Genomic DNA, 14,200 nt, shown 5'->3' with positions numbered 1-14,200 from the left:
TGAGAAGAAACTGCATGATTTTAAAGATGTGGAGACACTAGAACAAAAAACAAAAACAAAAAAACAAGTCAAAGCACTGAGTGACGCCGCTGTACGCCAGCTCCAAAACGCGCTTACCTTTTCAAAAATCCAGAGGGAAGATGTAGTTTTGAGAAAGTTTGTTTTCCCAGGGAGTCAGGAGGCAGAGGGAGTGACTCAGCACCGGCCCACTTCTCGAAAGTGGGGAAACCTAATAGAGAGTCACTGACTGTCATCTTGCCCCCCACCCACCCCGCCCCAGCCGCCCGGGGCACCAGCACCGCGCAATGAATCACCTCGATGAGAAAATCTTTTTGATGCCGGGGTGCGACGCCACTTCACGTGGGATGTTGGAACACCACCTCCGCCCCGGTTGAAGCCTCCGCTCCGACCTCCCAGAGGGGAAAAAAAAAAAAAAAAAAACATGAATTCGCAGCGCACATGAGAAATGTATTTAAAATGGCATTTTACTGTACGGTTTCATGTAGATGAAGAGACACATGCAATACTGCAGAAGCTCGAGACTTACGGCATGTACTATTTCTGTTGTGCGTCCCCAAGTACCAAACCTATTTTGTCTCAAACGTGTTACGAGAATATTTTGAAATAAACGGCACATTCCTTTCCATACAAATCTTTTTTTTCTGTTCTTTTCTTATGATAAATAATTTAAACGGCATACTGAAAGAGGTCTGTTTCGAGTGTGAAGCAACGTGAAGCATTAATATACTGTAGAATGCAAAACCTTCCACACATTCCTCCAATCACACTTTATTCCACTTGACACAAACAGTGAACACGTCCCATCATCTTTGGCGGTTTTGAAAGACATTTAATCTGTATTGTTTACATTTAAACATATTTTTTTGTACAGCACACAGATAGACCAGCATAACTGTCTTGTATTGTACATATAGTTTTATATATATACCTGTAGAAAATTGTCTGAATAAATGGCTATTTTGACAAAAAAGGAAACATAAATACATAAAAGAAATTTACCCCTGACCATTTTCTGATGAAAGCTCATATTTTTAGATTTGTATCCACCTTAAAATTATGACAATTACGTTAATACCTATTTTAGTCAAAGTTACTTCATTTGGCTCTATTTTGTATTTTTTTAAGTGCCAACGCTTTAACATGGAAATAGGGTTAAAGGGCTAAAACCAGCTAAGACCGGTATGGAGCTCTAACCATAACTCTGTGTTGAAAAGAATAATTAAAACAAAATATAGATAGAACAAAAATATCAAAGAATCAATATGATTGTAACAAATGACCCATTCTGTTATTCTGTGACCAGATTGAGATTCTCATTCAGACCTAGATTCAGTAAGTTCCGTGCCTCAATTGCTGGAAATCAGATGGCAAATATCGGCTATCGTGACTCTCTAACACACGCACACACACACACACACACACACACGCACACACACACACACACACACACACACACACACACACACACACACACACACACACACACACCTTGCGCCCAGAGCGACTGCATTCAGACAGAAAGGGGAGACGATATGAGCTCAGGTTGATTCAGAGCGTGGGTGGTGTGACGGATCCCAGTGACTGGAACCGTTTTGGGGGAATTACAGTCTGTCTACGTGAATGGGAGGGGGGGGGCACGTGGCGGCTTGGCGGCATATCGGGAGTTTTAGGATTGGCAGTTTTGACCCATCTCCTGCTGCAGCACCATCTCGTCCTTGCGGAGGGGGAAGGTGTCGATGGTGGTGAAGATCTCGGCCGACGTGATGGGGAAGGTGTAGCGCTGCTTGTCGATGCCCTGCTTGTCTAACAGCACCATGTTGAAGGACCTCTGTGAAAGCTGGAGCAGTAACCTAAATAATACACATTATTTAGGTATGCAGGTGGACAGAATCTCATTATTATCTATTGAAATGGTGCAAGTGTGTGTGTGTGTGTGTGTGTGTGTGTGTGTGCGTGTGCGTGCGTGTGTGAGTGTGTGTACCTGAGCTGCAGGGCGAGTCCCGGGGTAAGAAGCCGGTGTCGGATACGACCGACCTGGGCCGGGTACGTCCCGACAAGCTCGATCACGGACACATGCCTGAGATCCAGGCCGCACTGGGCTGGCTGGTCACAGAACACACACACACACACACACACACACACACACACACACACACACACAAGCATGAGAGAAGAGAAGGAAACATCCATGGGTTCATAGTTCACGGTCTTAACACTCTGTATTGAGGCGAAAGCTAGCGCTAATTAGCACGGGCAGCATGAAGGTCTCTCGATCACGGTAGAAAAAATAAAATAACGCTGCCCGAGGTCCATCGGCTGTGAGTTGAGGTCGCTCTCTCTCCCGATTCTCACATCGCACAAACAGTCGCTCTGGAAAGGTCAGAACCTTTCGCGGGAGAATCCACTATAATTGTCTGTCAGGAGGCAAGGAAAAACATTCAACCCCAGGAAAACAGCCTTATCAGAGCCTCAGTGGCTCATTTCCCTGACATTCTCATTCTCATCACATTTTTTTTATTTTACTCAATTAAGCTGATGGATTCCAAGCGCAAACCAACCCCCCCACGCTTATCACCTCCTCCGCACGCACGCACGCACGCGCGCGCGCACGCACGCACACGCTGCTTCTATCTCCCAAATCCATCTGAGCCCTATCAACCCTTCATTCCCCTTGATTCCTCCTTCCCGTTTTGGTTCCCTCTCCTCTCACCTGCAGGTTGGTCATCTGGAAGCGGTAGTAGTGGTTGGCGGCGGTCGGGGCGGAGATCACCAGCAGCCGTCGCTTCTCGTAGAACTGGTCCAGCAGAGCGGCGGCGCTGCGCACGCCCACGTTGATGTTCATGGCTGCGACGAATGAATCGGCATTAGCATGAGGCGACGGAAAATCGCTTTGACGTGCAGATGGCGCCTGCACAGACACGCTTATTCAGTATGTAATCAGAATTTTATAGGGAACAGTGCGCCGGGCTGCGATCGACTGCGAAAGGGGAAATAAATAGGAGAGATTGCTGCGGTGAGGGGATGTTACATAAGATGAGAGCTGCAAAACACTCTCTCTCCCATCAGACAGCGGCCCTCTTATTCGGGTCTCGTAGATGGTAGCTGGTCGATTGCAGGGGCCGCCCATTATTGATCGGTGGGATGTTTCCGATCGATGGACAGCTCGCTATGACACAGCCCACACGCCCAATTTCGCCTCCAATGCGCTCGATTCTAATCGTTTTAGCTCAGATAAGCAAAGGCTAGGTGGGGTAGGGTGTGTGTCAATATGAGTGTGTGTACATACGTGCACAGTTGGCGTCGGTGCCGGACCAGGTGAGTCCTGACTGGCACACCCTGGCGGCACTGCCCTGCAGCTCGAAGCCACCCATGCACTTGAACTCGCAGGTGGCGCCGTAGTTATCCCCGTCGCTGTTGCACTTCATGTGGCCGTTGTCGGGAGCAAACAGGGGACTGCAGCGACGGACTGCACAGGACGGAGGAGGAAACTAGTCAGATGAATCTTTCGTAATAGAATACTCGAATCCGACTGGTCAATAGCAGCAGTCAGCGGTTATTTCTGAATGTTGACCGCCGTGTGTTGATAATGACCGGTGTCACAGGCGACCATTTCTACGCCTGGCTTCACTCCATACATTGAGCTACATCGCTGTCGACTATTTTTCCTCGTGGAAGCTCTTAGACTAGACGTACGACGACGGGTCATAAAATCACTTCACCTCAATATTAAGTATCTGTGTAATAAGCGGGTTAATGTGCAGCCAGCCGGTCATCATGGCAGAATAACCCCCATCAGCCATCGTGTATCACTCCTGTTATAAATATCCTCTGTCTCTCTCCACTGGTTGTTCAGAGCCTCACCTCGCACCCTGACGGAGAATCGGCACGATCCTTTGTTCCCGGCACGGTCGAGGACAGTGTAGGACATCTTGTGGAGCCCCTCGGGTAAGTGAGACTTTGAAGGCTTCCCTTTCAGGATCACGCTGAACAACACAGATAAAGACGCCCTGAATACAAACGCAAAGCGGAGAGAGCTTTCTGGAGGTGAGGCGGGAGGCGCGGATGCAGCACTGACTCGGTGAGGACGCCGTCCGCCGTGTCCGTCCCCTCCGGCGTGTCCCAGGTGACCCGGGCCGTCAGTTTTCCGGGCTCCGCCCACTTGTCCTTCAGGTTGGGACACTTGATCACGGGAGCGTCCATATCTTCAGAAAGAGACGGAGAGATGGAAGACGGTCAGATGACATGAAAATTTGAAGTGTCTGGAGCCACATAAAAGATAGGAGCCTTTGAGGATTAAATGAAACAAAAATACGTTTTTTTTTCCCCAATGAAAAAGCCATTAGGTGGAAATGAAGCAGAGAGGTTCATTCTAACCGAGCGGCAGAGACACACCCTATTATTACGCGACCTTTATCGGGGCTGTTAGCTTATCCGGCCATGTGTATGATGACATAAACACAATCATTATAAGAAACTGTCCTGTGAAAAAAGTGGTGTCATTTTCACACTCTGTCTGCCGTTTTCAGAAGAAGAGAACCCAAAGTTGTAAGATCTCAATCATTTGTGTGTGTGTGTGTGTGTGTGTGTGTGTGTGTGTGTGTGTGTGTGTGTGTGTGTGTGTGTGTGTGTGTGTGTGTGTGTGTGTGCGTGTGTGTGTGTGTTTGCGGCTGTGGGGTTTTGTCCATTTTTGTGTGTGTGTGTGTGTGTGTATGTGTACGCGCACTTCTGTTGACTGACCTGGTGGAATTACCCAGCTCGTTATTTTGGATTATATGAGGGATTTTCTTAATGGCGGACTCTAATCCAGTGGGCCTGGAGACGGCCCACTTCATATGTCATCTTCAAAAGGTCCTAATTCAATTAAATCTTTCTACACTGCGGCTGAATGAACAGGAATCAGAGAGTGTGATGAATGTTCTTCATTTTCCCCCCCTTTGATTATTTTGGAACCAGTACCACTCATTTTATGCATTACTGTTTACATTTAGGGCTATTAGCAACAGATTAAGGCTAAATAAGAATCTTTCTTACTGTGAAAACTGGCCATGCAGTACTGGTCAAAGTGCAGATATTCCGCATCGCATGAATTTGAGTATCGCGTGGTTTACTTTTATGATATTATAGAGCATGGCGGGAACTCCAAATGCATGATATAGAAATCAGGATAAACTTCAGACCTATTTTATTTGATCTTTTATTAAAAATCAATCGTATTTCACTATATGAGTCTTAAACATGTCCCATGGTCCCAATGTCTGCTGTAAGCATCACAGAGATGGAGCCAGAGTTATGAGCAGCCACATAAACACAAACAAATACATAACAAATGACACATTATAAATATATAATACACAGAGGCTCACCGACACAGGTGGCGTCCCCGGCGGTCCAGACCTTGTTGTGCTGGCACGTGGTCGTCTTGGGGCCCTTCAGTGTGTAGCCCGGCGAGCAGAAGAATTCGCAGCGGGAGTTGAAGTAGGAGCCGTCAGAACACTTGTAGCCGCCGTTCACAGGCATGTTGAGCTTCGGGCACCGAACCTCTGATAAGACGAAAAGTCCTGTTTCAACATTTGCTTTGGCTCGTTTGATGGCGCTCAGCGTTTGTGTGCGTTCGGGTATCGGCGATGACCACTTTTTAATGAATATTTCACTGTCCGAAAGGTCAAAGTCGATAGTTGATATATTGAATTATACACACATTGGTGTCAGGGGAAAGGTTTTGTGTGTAAATGTAATTTTATTCAACAAAATTTAACATGCAATTCTATAGAAGAAGAAGAAAAGGTTTTATGTTAAATTACGGCAAGTTTGTTGTTTCAAACTCAGCAGTTCTCCTTGAATGTGGAGAACTACAAATCAACTTCTCTGGTTAAAAGCAAAATAAGAAAAGTCATAACGTCATAATTACATGTGCAATGACTTTTTTCAGTGGACATTATTAATCATGCCTCCTAAATTAGAATGCATTAGAGTGCATTTAATATTTTAACATAACCCACCCAATCTCTGGATTTGTCAACATTACACGTACTGTATGTTCTAACGGAATATTATGTGTAGTAATATTGTAGCAATAATATGTGTTGTATGTCCAGAGGTGATTAGAGTACACAAAACTTGTACTTGTACTTCCATAATAGCTTTACTTTGAAAGAGATTAAGTAAAATAAAATAACTTTGATACTTAATTGCTTCAGTCAGATCTGTTTTAGTATCTTTAAATGGAACACCGGTGTCAAAACCCGAAAATAGAGACAATATTAAAAATCGACCCATGTGAGCCATCATCAGGAGAATGGTCAGCGGTGTGTGTTGACCAATAAATGGGCTCAAACTCACTCATTTGGCCTTTAATATCATTAGAATTGTGAATTAGAGAAGCAGACAACATTCTCACGAGAAAACAACAAAAGGACGAGAATTTGCAGGCTCCGTTGGCCGTGCGCGTTCCCTTACCGCGGCAGGCGTAGTTGGCCGACCAGTGTTTGGTGGCCATGCACACCACCTCGGAGCCCTCCGACTCGTAGCCTCTCTTGCAGCGGATCTTGCATCGCGCTCCCATCACGTTCTTGAGGTGCTCGCCCCGGGCGCTGCGGCAGCTCACGTCGCCATGCTTCACCTTGATGGGGGCGCACCACGGGGCCCCTGGCAGGGAAGGAGACCAGACGAGAGACAGAAAATACAGCGGCTCCCATTTGACCAGTTCAATTTGCACTCACAAATTTGCACACAAACATTTACTGTCCTTTAGAAGGTCTGGAACTTTCCGAGCTATAACAGAACCGGTACTGTGTGTTCGATACTCACCCCAAAAGTTGTTAAAAGCAATGAAAGTAATCCATGAGAGATGGCAGAGCAAGGGAAAACCTACCGATTGCCTCAACGCAGGCGGATACGGTGGCTTTCCTTTACCTTATCGGCTCAGATCCATCGTCCACATCGGTTCTCCGAGCAGCAAGAAAATTGAGATAGAACATTTTTGAGAGGGCTTGAGTCTTCAAGTGTGTGTGGAGTGTGTGTGTGTGTGTGTGTGTGTGTGTGTGTGTGTGTTGGGACATAGTGAGCACACACCGTGTTGGTGGAGTGCAGCACCATTTGTTGGCCGTTATCATCCTCTTTTGTTTAAAAAATCAGCTGCCCGTTAATGGTTCAGTCAAGTCCAACGCTAAAAGCTTCTGGCTATTCATGAAGTGGCATTTATCTATCTAAATATAAATTAAGCAACAAACACGAGTGATAAAGCTCCATCAGAACAGGGGAAATGGCTCCCACCCCACCCCAGGAGTCAGTACCTCTGATTTCGCTCAAAACACTCCAAGGAGGCCATGAGGTTTGTATTGCGACGCAGGGACAATCTGCATTCGATTTCTGCCTGGCAGGAGACACACACCCGTGTAGAGCAACAGGCTCTCTCTCTCTCTCTCTCTCTCTCTCTCTCTCTCACAATTTTGAAGTAGTGTTTTTACAGAAAAAATAATGAAGTTAAATAGGGCTTTTCTTTTTAAACAGACACCAAATAACAAAATAACAAATTTAAACATATGGTATGTGGGCAGTACATTACTGTCATTAACAACCACGAGAGCCTTAGAGCTCTCTTTCTCTCTCTCTCTCTCTCTCTCTCTCCACTCTCTCCACTCTGTGACTGTGTGTGTGTGTGTGTGTGTGTGTGTGTGTGTGTTTTGGCAGTATCTCCACAACCAGTACAGTCAGAGTAAAATAATACTACGTTGAAGCTTTTTACGCAAGAGAGGAGAAGCAGAGTTGGGATTGGCATGGACCGAAATGTTCCGTGTCTCGCTAAACCGAGAGTTTAAAATCTGGAGGCTGCTTCGAAGGAACTGTGTCAGTTGGGTTTTTTTTTAACTCGACGAGCTAGAAAGCTAGAAGAGGTGTGACGCCACCTCTTAACGGGGGAGGAGGGGTGATGTTTTAACATTTTAAAAGAATTACCTTTTAATTGAATCGAATCAAATTCCTGGTGTGAAATATCCTTGCGGTCAAATTTGGACTTCAAACACCGTCCGTGGGGATCTGTGTATGTCGGAGTTCTTTCTTTTGTCATTTTTCTCTTCTAAGTTTTGTTTTTTAAGGTTGAGTATTAGGTGAGAGTACTCATGTCTGATTTATCATATTTAATTTTGTTTGCTGTATATTTTATTTTCTTTCTAAACCAAAGAGACAGTCTGTGCGTCTGTGTCCGGGTACATTTCGGCCGGTCCTCACTTTCTATTCATTCTTTGGGTGTGCGTGCATGTGCGCACGCACGTGTGTGTGTGTGTGTGTGTGTGTGTGTGTGTGTGTGTGTGTGTGTGTGTGCGCGTGTATGAGCGCATGCGTGCGTGTGTGTGCGCGTGCGCGTGCGTGCGTGCCCGTTATACTGAACTTAGCAGAGCACTTAGTGTCACGGTCACCTTTATATCTCTGAGCATTCCAATCTTCTTCGTCTCCATAGGAATACTGTCCTGAGCCTGAGGGGAAAAATGCAGGAGAGAGAAAGAGAGAGAGAGAGAGAAAGAAAGCAACTAATAACTTGTGCTGCATTCAGGATGTTTAGCAATGTTTGAAAGGTCCGTCTTAAAAAAAAAAAATGATAATAATAAAGATTGTGCCTCCTCCCAAAAACGGAGCATTGCTAAACATCATCGAAAATCCAACACAGGATGATCAGCGAGGGACGTGACACATGCAGAGAGAGTAAAGCCCCAGAGGATCATCGCTTTCCAGCTGGCTTGGAAAAGTGAATCCTCACTCGATACAAAGATTCACTTTGTTCAACCCAGAGGCCTCGTGGTGCAACTGACAAAAAAAAAACAGCTTTTCGAAACAGAAAATCTGTTTAAAAGATGTTTTGTTCCACTGGACTCACCGCTGTGCGCTTCACCACGGATTGTACTTACTGTGCCTTCACCGCCCATATCGATCGGCGGATCTTTCCAGAGTGCCCCGAGGAATATCAAAGTGGAGCGATTCCTCATTTCAACAGTACAATGTAAATCAAAAAGACTGTCCATGTCGGGTGGATTACGATACAAGTCCCAGAATTCCATTCAATTTTGTTTCTTTACATATTGGTTTACCCTCGTACACTAAACTTTGTGCCACTTTCTTTTCTCTGAGGTTTGGCCGCCTTGTGATCAATTGGTTTGTTTTCTTGGTCACATGACAGGGTGGACCTATTTTTTTTGTCACAGCTGTTCTTTTTTGTGAATGTTCCTCCATATCGTCAGTTTACGCACTACAACTAGCAACACGGGTTTATCAAATTCACCACAGCTGCCGTTGACCGATCAGTGCATTCTTGGCGGGAAAGGCGGACCCCGCCAACAACTGGCTGTACCTTATGAAGTTCCAGCTAAAGAAAATAATTAAATATGGTATTTCTTTACAAAATAAATTAGAATCTTTCAGATTGCCACTTTAAAACACTGGCCAAAGACTGTTTTAAATTCAACTTTAAAATGAGCAGTAGCTTCTAGAGGAGCCATGAAAGGAGAGAGAGTTCAGTGGCTGGTGGATGTCAGACAGGTCTGAGGTGCTGGTGGAGCAGTTCCACTGAACATGAGGTGAACTGGGATGAGCCGGGAACGGGGTGGTTCATTTTAGGGTAGAGGAGATAATATGTGTGATCTAGGAGGTCAGGAAGTGCAAATTCGGAGTGGAATGAGGAAACGGGCGTAGGAAAGAGGTTCGGGGCAGAGGAAGAGGGGGCTTTCGGTCTCGGCCCCAGGATGTTATGAATCCTAGCTTGAATGTGTCCTCTGTTCAGCGTCCCCATTGGGCACAAGAGAGGAGTGTTCCCTGCGACCAGAGGCCATGAGCTCACGCCGCCTCATATATCAGCCGTATGTGAGTCCATGAAACTGACACTGCAACTACAGCACTAAAACGAGGAGAGAATGCATCCGCAGTGTCGGTTTCTGCCCCCTTCTCATCCTGGTTTTTCTGTCAAACTAATAAAAGTCGTCTAGGTGCCAGATGCTGTAAGCCATTAGCAAATACCAACAGACACACACACACACACACACACACACACACACACACACACACACACACGCACACACACACAAAACAACGAAAACTGAGGTTGGAGGAGTCAGATCCCACAGCAGGGTTTCATCTCAGAAAATCCACGTGAGTCACATTAAGCTGTCTAAGGCAAAGGGTTTAGCGGATTGTAATCAAGAAGCTATTAATGGAAGAAACGGTATAAAGCATGGAAAACCAATTACAGGTGTGGGTGCGCTTGCGTGTGTGTGTCGTTTTTTTGGCTTTCATGCAAATCCGCTGGCAGCCAACTACGCCCGTCCATTGATCAGCTCCCTAACAAGCCAGCAGACGTCTCGCAGCCCATGGAGAAGTTATAATGACGACCACCAACATCTGCCATGATAACGAAACAAACAGCAGGGTTGCTGCACAGTTCTGTCTTTTTTTTTTTTCTTTCTTCCCGAGAGCAGACCATTGATTATAGACCGCTGATACCACTGATATTTTCAACGATTGTAACCCTGTAACTGTAACAACGTCAGGGTTAGGGTTATGTCTCAGCAGCTCCAGAGCACCAGCGATCCCCTGGGCTCCACGTTATCGCAGTGTTTCTGCGCTCGTGTTCAATCGCTCTCAACAAGAGGATCCCAGACAGACGGGGCTCTGGGGAGACCCGTGCGCCTGCGAGGCTGAATTGACGGGAGCTACATATTTCCCCCGAGACAGATACGGGCTCACGAGAACATTGGCTCATTCAACTCGATATGAGAGGCAGGTACAGGCAGCACAGAAGGTCTTTACTCTGTAAAACCTCGTGTCGTTTTTCTCCTCCTTGAAAGCCTCTCTCTCCAACTTATCAAACACACATGTACTCAGTTCTACATAATCTATGTACATGTTCACAATCGAAAAAACATCAAAACAATCTAAATGACTCATTATAAATGGGTAAATTACAGTTTTTTAAGGGGGGTAAAAACATTGAGATACATGGTAGGAGGTTTTTATTTAGTAAAATAATACGTATTTTGTTTATTCACGTACTGTGTCTATTAAGTTGAGAGACTTTGAGTTTGTTCGATTTGTGACATAATTTGTTAATTAGTTAAAAATGTTAGAAAAATAAAGCATTTGGAGGCCTTTTCACTGTCTATAACACATTCTCACCGCCTGACATTTTAAGACTTTTAAGCCACAAAACTCCCAAAATGAATGAAACTTAAATTGTTGTCACTGGTTTCAAATTGAGCGTGAGATTTTTTTTCTATTTTACATGGTTTCAATATCTAGTTTATTTTAATGATAATTGATTTGGACACAAAAAAGGAGCATTGTGTCACTGACAACAGGGTAGACAAAATGTCATACTGTGGAACGGTAGGTAAAGTGTGGAATAGAAGGCCGACAGGGATGATGATGATGTCTCCTCTTATCTATCTCGTTATGCATTCACCACATCGACGCCCCCGGAGCGCAGATCCAACCGCCAAACACAGAATGTGAGCTGTAATTGATCCAAACTCGTTCGTAATAAATCTGTCAAGGGCCTGGGTATTCAGCGTCAACCTCCCCCCCAATTCCTTCCTATTGCAAAGGTTACCTCTGATAGATGGATATATGCTGAACGCTGACGAAATAAAGTTTAACATTTGGCCTGATAATGCCGTAATATATCCGCCTAAAGGTTAGGAGGGTTGCATTCTGAGATGGTGTATTTTCATCTCAGAGAGCATTACGATTCCAGGAAAGACTATCTTAAATAAAGGCGCTCTCTCTCTCTGTCTCTCTTGCTCTCTCTCGCTCTCCATCCCATAATTACAGGGAACATTACATCATTCGTTTGAAACAGCTTGCAGATGATTCCTTACTTACTATGTCTATACTGCTCCGTGGTTAACCAATGGACCCTGGTAACCTCAATTCTGCTTTTCACTTTTAAATATCTATCTATCTATCTATCTATCTATCTATCTATCTATCTATCTATCTATCTATCTATATATCTATCTATCTATCTATCGATCTATCTATCTATCTATCTATCTATATATTTATCTATCTATCTATCTATCTATCTATCTATCTATCTATCTATCTATCTATCTATCTATCTATCTATCTATCTATTACAATGGGAAAAAAAAATTGAATAAACTATTCTCTTATTGCAAGTGCTGCCTGTGAAATATTTCACTTGATTACATAACTCAACTTTAGGGCAATGTATCCACTACAGATCCACATACAGACCATAGGAAAATGTGATCTGACTTCTTCTACAGTTTATTTGAAAGGTTTTTACTTGAGTAAGCAGCAATGAACAGAAGCTAAGGGCGGTTTGTTTTTTTTAAGTGGCCCGGCTGGAGCTCCCTTAAATATTCACACTCCCCAAAAAGCACACTCAAAAGGTGGAGACCCCCATTAACTCCAATGCTGCTCCAGCTGCATCTTATGGCGTGAACAAACAACTGATAATAGGGTAATACCCCCGAAAAACAAACACAAACACTGCCCCCGTAAAATAAACTCCTCATAAACACACACACACACACACACACACACACACACACACACACACACACACACACACACACACACACACACACACACAACCACACATGCCTGGGTGACCTGAACGTTAGTTTTACAAGCTCTGTTTACCCTGTCACTGTACAGTAAATCTACCCACAGCTGCCGTTCATGTTTTGGCATGTACAGTCATAGATGAGTCGAGAACCACACCAATGTTCAAGACCGACACAAAATAAACAAAGTCTCTCTCTCTCTCTGTCTATCTTGCACACACACACACACACACACACACACACACACACACAGCTATCCGTAAGTAGGTTATATACTTTTCCAACTCGAATGCAGCTATGTTTCATCTGAGCTTTGAAGTGCTTTCAGCTTCTCATTACTGTCCATCGAGCTGCTTCCACCGCAGGCTACAGCGCCTGCTCTCTGGATCCATTCGTCTGCACAGGCCTGGGTGTGCATGTTTTTCATGTGTTGGATGTGAGACAGTGGGCATTTTTCCAGCAAAATCGAGCAAGTTGGAACCATCTATTCACCGTTTTACTGTACTCAGCAGCCCTAGTTTGTTAAAGACAGACAATAAATACATGAATGCTTACCAAACATGCAGCAACACTCTACTGTACTTATTATTACTATACTACAGTGTATAACAAAAGATAAATGAGTGACCTTGCAGAAAGAAAAAGTGAAATAGCTGTGATTTGTGCTCATAAAAAATTGAAATTGTGTTTAAGGAGACACAGGGAGCACTGGCTCAGTATGTTTTCATTCATAACATTGAGTAGTAGAGCTCTCTCCCCAGATGCACACTGTACTCCCCCCGCATCCAGCCCCCTCCACGTAAACACTCCTGATGTTCCCCGAACCCCAGCGGTGGAGGAAGGGGCCCATTGAAAGAACAGAGAACTGTCAGCGAACTAAAGTAATACAAAAAAAACAAAAAAAAAAACAGCAACGTTAAATACATAATTCCAACGTGTTATTTTATTAGTCGTGGTCCGGTGACACACAATAGACGTTGATAGTATTTGAAAAAAACAAAACACAAAAAAAACAAACAAACAAAAACAAAAAAAAAACATAACAAAAAAAAAAAAAACCTCTGCTTCGTCAAACTCACCTTCGTGCCCGAGGCTGAAGCAGACCTGGACCAGCAGGAGAACCAGCGGACTGATGTCCATGTCGAGGCTCTTCTGCCTGCAGGAAAACTTCCAGCGCATTCCTGCTCGGCGAGGGTCCGCCCCCTGCTCCACAAAAGCCCAGACTCGCCGGGACGGGGCTGCACGCGTGAGGCCCCGGGCGGCGCGTCCACGCTGAAAGTTTATTCTTTATTTTCTTTTTCTTTTTCTTTTTCTTTTTATTATTATTATTATTATTATTATATTTTTTTTTTTTTTTTTGAATGAACAAAGCTGTGCGAACAACGAAGACAACAGAAACACAAACGAAGGACTGCGGGGAAACTGTATCGTAATATTGCAGCAGGTATTTCATCGTCATAAAATAACTTGACGTGTAAAAAGAATCAATAGATAATAATATATTTTATTTTATTTTATTTTTTATTGAAAAGAAATACAACAGAGGATAGACTAAAAAATAAAAATAAAAATTCGGAGTATTTAACGGCACAACAAAACCCTTT

The 14,200-nt window shown here is 44.3% G+C and overlaps 2 protein-coding genes across 3 annotated transcripts in view; one reads left to right on the top strand and one right to left on the bottom strand.

Moving 5' to 3' along the window:
• Positions 1-14,200, top strand: part of asb11 (ankyrin repeat and SOCS box containing 11) — a gene marked incomplete at both ends in the record, with an annotated part of 142,967 nt that overhangs the window by 54,187 nt on the left and 74,580 nt on the right. The window lies entirely within an intron of this gene.
• Positions 1,381-13,788, bottom strand: srpx (sushi-repeat containing protein X-linked). Of its 2 annotated transcripts, XM_080019177.1 has the most exons (10): positions 13,676-13,788; positions 8,436-8,492; positions 6,478-6,666; positions 5,385-5,561; positions 4,097-4,223; positions 3,883-4,004; positions 3,308-3,487; positions 2,732-2,865; positions 2,003-2,124; positions 1,381-1,871 (listed from the first exon to the last, which is right to left on the bottom strand). In XM_080019177.1, the coding sequence occupies exons 1-10, from the start codon at positions 13,773-13,775 to the stop codon at positions 1,688-1,690; spliced, it is 1,392 nt and encodes a 463-aa protein (XP_079875303.1). In that variant the 5' UTR covers positions 13,776-13,788; the 3' UTR covers positions 1,381-1,687. The 2 variants fall into 2 exon arrangements, with proteins under 2 accessions (XP_079875303.1, XP_079875304.1); XM_080019178.1 differs by lacking the exon at positions 8,436-8,492 and having other exon boundaries at positions 13,676-13,744.

This window comes from Zeus faber (genome assembly GCF_960531495.2).
Source record: "Zeus faber genome assembly, chromosome: 18".
Taxonomy (NCBI): Eukaryota; Metazoa; Chordata; class Actinopteri; order Zeiformes; family Zeidae; genus Zeus; species Zeus faber.
Note: the sequence above shows the minus strand (reverse complement) of the source record. Positions and strands in the feature narration are given on the sequence as shown.

What these genes read in the sequence shown, in the direction of transcription:
- srpx (XM_080019177.1), bottom strand. Translation starts at nt 13,775, where the DNA reads ATGCGCTGGAAGTTTTCCTGCAGGCAGAAGAGCCTCGACATGGACATC. An exon ending in CGGGGACGCCACCTGTGTCG is followed by an intron (nt 4,224 to 5,384) that starts GTGAGCCTCTGT and finishes CTCTTTCTGAAG; the next exon opens with ATATGGACGCTCCCGTGATC. An exon ending in ATTCTCCGTCAGGGTGCGAG is followed by an intron (nt 3,488 to 3,882) that starts GTGAGGCTCTGA and finishes CGTCCTGTGCAG; the next exon opens with TCCGTCGCTGCAGTCCCCTG.